General features: G+C 39.2%; 1 protein-coding gene across 1 annotated transcript in view; it reads left to right on the plus strand.

Moving 5' to 3' along the window:
* CPE (carboxypeptidase E) overlaps positions 1–9306 on the plus strand; it is a 93873-nt gene that overhangs the window by 67743 nt on the left and 16824 nt on the right. Inside the window, exons 2-4 of the mRNA XM_032785268.2 lie at positions 1643–1839; positions 4815–4982; positions 6093–6210. Of these exons, the coding sequence (XP_032641159.1) occupies positions 1643–1839; positions 4815–4982; positions 6093–6210 (483 nt within the window). The remainder of the gene's footprint in view (positions 1–1642; positions 1840–4814; positions 4983–6092; positions 6211–9306) is intronic.

The following is a 9306-nucleotide window of genomic DNA, read 5'->3' on the forward strand; positions in this document are numbered from 1 at the left end:
TTTCCGTCCACACGAACCCTAATCCGAGTTATCACTTTCGAATTTAGCGCTACTCCTCTCGTCTGGGAGGAGTTCCGAAATCGATTTAAGGAGGCGTTTAACTCGATATTAATGACGACGTGTGAACGGGTACAGCGTTAAATCGGTATATCGGCCATTAAACCGATTTAAAGTCACAGTGTAGACCTGGCCTGAGTGAGTGATGATTGGCTACATTGCTTCTGATATCACTGTGCTACTGCTCATGCTCCTCTGCTTGAAGCACTAAATGGACACTGTAAAGAGGAATGTTATTGATAGAAAACTGATAAAGCAATGAAGAGAAGAGGAGGAGTTGGTTTTAGAGGGTTTAACAAGAATGTTTGGGTTTAGTGGTAGTAACCTGTAAAATTGCTACAGGTTCAGAGATAAAGTTTTTCTAAACCTTTGATCATTTTTGCTGCTGTCCTTTGGATTCTCTCCAGTTTGTCCACATCTTTCCTAAAGTGTGATGCCCAACACTGGACACAATACTCCAGCTGGAGCCTCACCAAGGCCAAATAGAGTGGGATAATTACTTCCCGTGTCTTACATATGACACACCGCTTAATACAGATCAGATCAGGTATTCAAAATTAGATATTCAAAGCATATCATTGAAAGACTCCATGATCAGATGAGAGCAGTTATAATGGAATAAAAATTAAATATTCATATCTAGAGATGAACACAGATAAAAAGAAAATTAACCCCCCAATCCTGCAAACACTTAGGAATATGCATACCTTTAGCACGAGAGTCCCCTTGATTTCAGTTAGAATTCTCACGTGCTTAAAGTTAAACACATGCCTGAGTGTTTGCAGGATCAGGGTCCAAGATATTACCTTAAAAATAATAAATGCATATAAATTCTTCATGCCTCTAGGGACCACAAACTCTCTCCTGCGCATTCCTCTTGTATCTAGAGCTACAGTGATAATGACCAATAAGCATAATTTGGGGAGATTGGAGTTTTTATTTAATTAAGGAAAAAACACAGATTCTACTCATCAAGGTACTGCAATAAGTCTATAAATCTGAAGTGAATGCCTCAGACAGTTGTTAAATAGGACTTTCAGACCATTAGGAGCAGTAGCTATTCATTGGAAGGGTTATAAAAATTATCATTCCAGTTTAAAATCTTTGCAAGTAATGGGTGTTTTAACCTAGCCCTAACATGACTAACAATTAAAAATTTAATTTAGCAATACTTTTCCTTTCTTGAAAAGTGAATTTATTCTTTATAAACAATAAATGTATGAGCTACATTTGGATTATATCAGTTGCACAATGTAAATGCAGAGACACACAATTAATATTAATGGTGCATTTACACTGGTATACTGGATCAGAATTTGGTGTCTTTTCTCAACTCTTAGACAAACTCCTTAATAAGGATTACTTTATTTATTTAGCTGAATTGTTTTGAAAATCTAAATTCACTGTCCTGAAGGAAATTCTCAATCTCTTTCTCTTAGATCTTCAGTGACAAGGAGTGGGGACATAGAACTATAATAATAGTGTTAGAAACAGCTGTAATGTGGACCTGATCCACACTTTGTCCATGGGCTTTGGTGAATATTCTTTGCATCTGTCTAAGGAATGTTTCTTCTTTGTGTTGCAGGGGAGCCTGAATTTAAATATATTGGGAATATGCACGGGAATGAAGCTGTTGGAAGGGAGCTGCTTATTTTCTTAGCTCAGTACCTGTGTAATGAATACCAGAAGGGAAACGAGACAATTATGAATTTGATCCACAGCACACGCATCCATATCATGCCATCCTTAAATCCAGATGGGTTTGAGAAGGCAGCATCCCAGGTTTGTAAGCCAACGTATATAAGAATTGTAATCACTCTCTGTATCTACCTCCGACTCAGTGAAAAACACCGCTAATATAACAAGCTCAGAAATATATGAATTTTTACTGAAATGACTTTTGATTAGTCCAGCTGAAACACTATTTTTAATAGTAAAATACATTGTAACTGTCCTTTTTAATAAGGTATATGATACAGCTAGGCAAATACTGCAAAAAATTGTCTCCAAATATTCATTTTAGTTTAACTAATTCACTGTATTCATGACCTTTCTGTTGTCACATTTCATAAATATTCTATCAGATAAGTTCACTGACCAGAATGTTTTCCCTCCAAACAGCAAATTTTAATGGAATATTGCAAAATATTGGTGGAAGAGTAAGTTTAAGTAATAATTAAGAGCAGGGCCAGCTCCAGGCACCAGCGAAGGAAGCAGGTGCCTGGAGCAGCCGATAGAAAGGGGCAGCAGTCCGTCCATCGTTGGGGCGGCACATCTGGGTCTGCGGTGGTAATTCAGAGGTGCATCCTTCCTCTTTGGTGGCTCTTTGGCAGCAGCCCAATTGCTCCACTTCAGTCTTTGGCGGCAATTCGATAGCAAGTCCTTCACTCCTTCTCTTTCTCTTCAGTAGCAGCTTGATCGAGTTTTTCTTTTTTTCTTTTTTCTTCGCCTCTTGGGGCAGCAAAAAAGCTGGAGCCAGCCCTGATTAAGAGTATTCTCACTGAAAACCTGTTTCTAAAAATTACATCTATCCAATCAGGGAACAGAAGCATATTGTGTGACTTCTATGTCTCATAAAACTGCTTTAATTTCAACTATCAAAGACTCTGAACAAGCATCTTCTAAACCAACTACTGACCAAGAATTATTCAGCAAATTTAGGATAATTTAGGATAATGAATACAGTCAAGAAAATTGTGATCTTATCATGCAGATCTAAAATTGTATTAATGGATTACTCATCCACCATTCTGCACTTATGCACACTTGTAATTTTACTCCAATGAATATACCCGTTAAAATGAATGGGACTACTGACATGCTTAAAGTTAAATATCTGAAGAACTGTTTTCAGGATTGGGGCTTTAGTGTATGGTCACTATTAAGAACTATAATTGCACCTTTAATAAAGACATGATCATTTTTATGATTTATAATATAAAATATCAAATAGCTATAGTTTAGGTCGCTAACAAAATATATTTTCGTTAGACTTTGAGTACATTAAATTGTAAAGATTACTACTATAGTAATTTTGAAGTTTACCACATGAAAGCTTATATATTATTAAATAAGCAAGATTCTGTTTCTTAAAATATTGTTAAACTCATGGAAATAAAAGAGTCGTGTTTGAATCAGTTACCATCACTATTTCTAAAAAATGTTCAGTATTAGCACTCCCTCTAGTGGCAGCAAAGTGGAATCTATATTTCCCATAAATTACCAGTTGGTGGCCGTACGTCCTACTCAAGATAAATCACTTTTTGTAAAACTTTGATTTAAAATGGGAAAGCACCTCTTTCCTGCCTTCAGAAGGAAACTGGTCTTTACATGTATTGCTTTTAGTGTTACTTGAATTTTATTTGTATAGTGCTACTGTATACAGAACTTTATGGCAGGTTTGATACACCCCACAAATTTGCCATGAATTTTCCGTTAACTACAGTTATAATGAGAGAGAATACAAATAATCATCAGAGAGTAGTTATGTACACGTTGTCACTGGTCAGCTTCAGGGAATAGATATGGTTTTTTAATGCAAATTGAAGCATCATAGCCAAATCTGGAAGTTCTTGCTAATGCAAAACTCACGTTGTTCCTGATCCCTGATAAATTCTGAACAGCTGCAACTCTCCTCTGGATGAGGAACATTGACTTTCATAGGAGTTTGTCTGCATAAAACTTCAGTATTTGATCTTTTAGAAATAATACGACCTGAAGCATGATAATACAAATCTGAATTTTCTGCCATGCAAGGATGCCTTTCCTAAGAGAATTTGCCTTTAACCTCAGCTTTAAGCTACTAACACTCACTGATCTGCAATAATCCAACTCTAGAGACAAATCCCAAAGTTCTCTCACAGTGCAAATTCACATAAAACACTGTTGACTTCAGTGAGAGTTTTGCCTTAGTAAGTGATGACAAAAGGCTTTGGTCCAGGGTGCAAATTTATTTTAGGTTTATGCTGATTCTTTCTGCATAACATTTCAAAGATACAGCCTTCCCTGTCCATCATACAGCTAAAGCTCTCATCCAAGCTGTCATCGTCTTGTGTCTCAGTTACTGCAACATCCGGTTCTCGGCCTTGGCAAATGCAATCTTGCCCTACTCATATCCATTCAGAATCCTGCTCTTTAGATCATTTTCCTAGCCCTTGTCACCCCTCTTTTTGAATCTCTCCACTGGCCTCTCCCTTCCCTGTCACATCAAATATAAGTTGCTAGTATTCACTTTCCAGGCACTTCATAGTCAATTGACCCTATCTATCATCTCTCTTTCACTATTGACCTGTTGCTGCTTTCTGATTTGCCGATGATGCTGACCTCCACCATCACGAGCACTTTCATGCCTTCTTCCATGGTGCCCCTCACATCTGGAAGGTGGCCCCCTTAAACACCCACAAAACTACCTTCAACTCCTTCATCAAAACTCTCCTTTGCTATGATGTCTACAAAAACCATGGCAATGGTTAGGCTGCCATCCTGCAAAGACCACTGCCTGTCACCTATATTGTCTCGTTTACTTGTACTCTCCCGTCTTTATCCATCTTTTGTCTCTTTCTGATAATTAGATTGTAAGCCCTTTGGGGCAGGATCTTTGTTCTGTTTTGCACAGTGCCTAGTACAGTGTGGTCCTGGGCTAGGACTGGGGCCCCTGTGTGCTCAGGAATACAAGTAATAATAATACATATGTGTTGGTCTGTACAGATGACCCGAATTACTTTTGTTTTCTCTCTCTGTTCCCTCTTCTCTTTCAGCCTGGTGAACTGAAAGACTGGTTTGTCGGCCGAAGTAATGCTCAAGGAATAGACCTGAACCGTAATTTCCCTGACCTGGATAGAATAGTTTACGTTAATGAGAGAGAAGGTGGCCCAAACAATCACCTACTGAAAAACATGAGGAAAGCTGTGGACCAGAATCCTAAGGTAAATGATGTCGTGTACTTTCCACCAAATCATTGAGTGTGTTTCATCCTTTTCCATAGAGAGCTCTCTTGCTGGCTCTTACATGAAGAAGCCTATGTTTTTAGATAAATAAGACAAAGTTCTGGACTTGGACTATTTTGTTACTTAAACTAATCTATTCTGTGGTCTTAAATCTGTCAGCTCCTAGTGCACCATTAATTTCCTTCTATTGAACGTTTCATAAACTGGATTCCTCCTTTCTTGTAGCAAGTCTTCTTTGGTCCATTCTGTTAGTTCACAGTCAATCCTCTTAACTCCAACCTTAATTTTTTTAAGACCAGAGATTATGAAGTCATCCTTGACTTTGTCTCCTACATTTCCCTTGTCGATCAGACAGCCCTGGTATTGCCATATGTGGAACACTGCCAGAAGTCACTAATACATTGATCTTCCCTGCTGGAAACTCAGTTCTTGTTTATGTACCCATATTCTTAAATATATATGGGTTTAACACGTCTGGAGGGGTTTTGGCTACTTCTGATCTTCACATGCAGAATGCTTCAGGAACTACTCTTGGTACACTGATGTATACTGTTAGGTGGCTATGGCTCTAAAAGCCAGCTTTTGATTACAGGTTTTGACAACCTGTTGATGAAAAGTGGCTACCAGCTGAGCACAGGTTTAATTTTACTATCTATCCATTCTACAGCATAGAATGTACAGTGGATGTCACTGAAATCAACATTTATTTTTTCATGGCTTTCAAAATTACCACAATATTTGCAATATTTCCTGTGCTATGTGTAGCAGAGTAAAGTCAAACACTGAGATGCAATAAATATAGGGTCTAATTCTGCTCTAATTTACACCTTTTTCCTTTGATGTGAATTCACCAAAGTCAATGTGGCTACTCCAGATTGACATCTGTACAATCTAATGTCATCTAATGACATCTAATGTCAATCAGCTGCCTTGAAGCCAGTTGAAAGATTCCCATTGACTTAGATGGATTGGGCCATAAGTGCGATCAGAGTCAAGCCTGTAATTTGCATTTAAAAGGCATTAGACTGCTGGGTATGTTACTACATGGACTATCAAGGTTAATTGCTGAAAATATCTGTTTTGTTTTAGCTTGCTCCTGAAACTAAAAGTATCATTCACTGGATTATGGATATTCCCTTTGTCCTCTCAGCCAACCTTCATGGAGGAGACCTTGTTGCAAACTATCCATATGATGAAACGCGCAGTGGTGTGTATTATACATTAGCTTCATATGTCCAAAGACACAAATAGGATGTAGATATGCTATCCTTCCATGGTTGCTAACTAAGATTCATTTTCCAAATCATAGAAGTGTAAGACTGGAAGGGACCTCAGTAGGTCATCTACACTCATGGCAGGACTAAGTATTATCAAGACCAGTGGTTCCCAAACTGGGGTTCGTGAAATGTTGCAGGGGTCTCAGGGAAAAAAATCCCTAATGGCGGACAGAGCTATCCCTAGGGATCCCGGGCAGCACGGGGCCAGCAGCTTGCAGCCCCTGGACTTCCAAGAACTAAGCAGATCAAAGCAAGCATATCTATCATACTGAGGAAATCTAAAGTTCAAGACTCCTTATAAGAAACAGAAAGGGAGGTGGATATTTTTTGCTGTTTTTAAAATTAAATAGACAGCAAGTACTGTTTTAAAAATTATTATGAAGAACAAATTTAAGCTTTGTTGTACATGCGTTGTTTGCCTGGACTGCTCAAGACCTGAATGCTTGTGTAGGAGGAACTCTTTGAGTTGGCTTCTTAAATACCTTCCTGCTGTTTCATATCTGATACTCCTTGATAAAACATAGGAGCCTTGTCTTATAACAGGCTTGTTCAAAGTGATACAAGCTATGAAAATGAGATCTTGGAAGAGTGTTACCATTTTCATAATGTAATAAAAATACTGTAATGATATAAATAATAGTGTGTAATAACCATGTCATAAAACAAATTTTGTATTTCCAAGATCACTGCTTTTATAATTTATACTCAGGTAAAGGAGAAAATCCCTGGAAATATTAATTTTTAAGAGGGGGTTCACGAGACTTGACGTGCTAGTGAAAGGGGTTCACAGGCTGTTAAAGTTTGGGAACCACTAATCTGGACCATTCCTGACAGGTGTTTGTCTAACCTGCTCTTAAACCCCCCAGTGACAGAGATTCCACAGCCTCCGTAGGCAATTTGTTCCAGTGCATAACTGGAAGTTACTCCTAATGTCCAACCTAAACCTCCCTTGCTGCAATTTAAGCCCATTGCTTCTTGTCCTATCATCAGAGGTTAATGAGAATTTTTTTTCACCTTCCTCATTATAACAACCTTTTATGTACTTGAAAATTGTTATGTCCCTCCTCAATTTCCTTTTTAAACTAAACAAACCCATTTTTTTCAATATTTCCTCATAGGTCATGTTTTCTAGACCTTTAATCATTTTTGTTGCTCTTCTCTGGACTTTCAGGAAAGATGTGGACAAATTGGAGAATGTGCCCAGAATTAGACACAATATTCTAGCTGAGGCCTAATCATCTAAGAGTGGAGTGAAAATACCATGCAACTGTATAGTAATGACCCATTCAAGTAGATTATTCATGAATTAGTTATATTTATTGGTTCAAAGATAGTTAACATATAATCTTTCACTCTAGTTTTTGAAGATACATTTTCTACACTTAGAAGGGCCTGATTTCAGTGGGGTTACTTGGCATATAATTGATATAACACAGTGGAGAATCAGGTTCAGGAAATTTTATCCATTTGCACTATAATTTTAGTGCAAACTTGTAATGATGATTTAATTTAGAAGATCCTGAAACAGTTACCTCACATCAGCAAATTTATACAGTTGTGGCCCCACCTTACCATTAACGGAATCTGTCCGCGTCCCGCCCGTTACTGCACAGCCAAGGCTTCCTTAGCAGCAGAGCATAGGCTTAAAATGGAGCTGGGGGCAGAAATGGGGATGGGGAGCAGCTGGATCTAGAGGGGAAGCTGGTCTGGAGGCAGAGAGGGAATGAGGGCAGAGTCGGGCTGGGAGCTGAGCAGGGGGGTGGAGTGGAGCTAGGACTGGGGGCAAAGATGGTCTGGGGAGAGTGAATGAGGGCACAGCTTGACTGGGGGCAGAGTGGAGCTAGGACTGGGGTTGGACCTGGTCGGGGGGCAGAGCAGGACTGTGGAGTGAATGGGATTAGGGGAGGAACAAGGGTGGAGATGAAGCTGGTCTGGGACTGGAAGGGGTCTGGAAACATGGCACTCCCTGCCTGTCCCTCGTGGGGGCTGGCCCCAGCCCCGCTACACAGTGCACCTCCCCAAACATTCCTAGGCGAGCGTGCCGCACAGTTTGGGGACCATTGCCCTACATTATATCCTTTTTAGTCATACACCAGATTTTCCTAATCAAGGAGAAGTGACTGGGTTTTGAAGGTCTGGACACCTGTCAGTGAAGAAATGGTAGTTAAATATTGAGTCATGACTCTAGGAACTTCCCAAGCAATGTGACTTAGATGGTATAAAGCAGCTTGGGTGATATCCTTCCTCTACTAAAGTCAATGGGACTTTTACCATTAACTGTTGTGGAGCCAGGATTTCACCCTTTCTGCCCACAATGTAGAACTCTCCATGTCATCCTCATCATCTGTCTGAGGTATAGTCCATTGTCATGTGGTAATTACCAAATATGTGAACCAGTGGTTATATGTGCAACAGCTGACATGTAAGCAGAGGCTGTTTGTTTATGGCTTGCAGACTAAGACATTAGTGACATATTTAGTTGAAAGAGTTCTTTACGATGTCAAGATTTAACTATTGGTACTTTAATAAATGCAGTTATGGAAGTGACGTGTATGTTAGTGAAAATAACTGTATTGCAGTTTCTCTTCGCTAGCACTACTCAGCAATATGGAGTCTGTTACGAAATGGTTTACTCTGCAGCAGAATCATTTTACCAGTTTGCACATAGTAGTAGTATTATTTTATTACTTCAACTACTAACGTGTGCACAGGCTTAAAATGAATAACCAGCTGATCTTATTTGTAAACCTTGTCCTTCTTCAACTCATTTTCTCCCTATTGTTTGTTACTCTCACTCATCATATCATTTAATATTAGATTGTAAACTCCTTAGGGAAAGCAGCAGAGAATCCTGTGGCACCTTATAGGCTAACAGACGTTTTGGAGCATGAGCTTTCGTGGGTGAATACCCACTTCGTCAGATGCATGTAGTGGAAATTTCCAGGGGCAGGTATATATATGCTAGCAAGCAAGCTAGAGATAACGAGGTTAGTTCAATCAGGGAGGATGAGGCCCTGTTCTAGCAG

The sequence above is a fragment of the Chelonoidis abingdonii genome, chromosome 5 (genome assembly GCF_003597395.2).
Source record: "Chelonoidis abingdonii isolate Lonesome George chromosome 5, CheloAbing_2.0, whole genome shotgun sequence".
Taxonomy (NCBI): domain Eukaryota; kingdom Metazoa; phylum Chordata; order Testudines; family Testudinidae; genus Chelonoidis; species Chelonoidis abingdonii.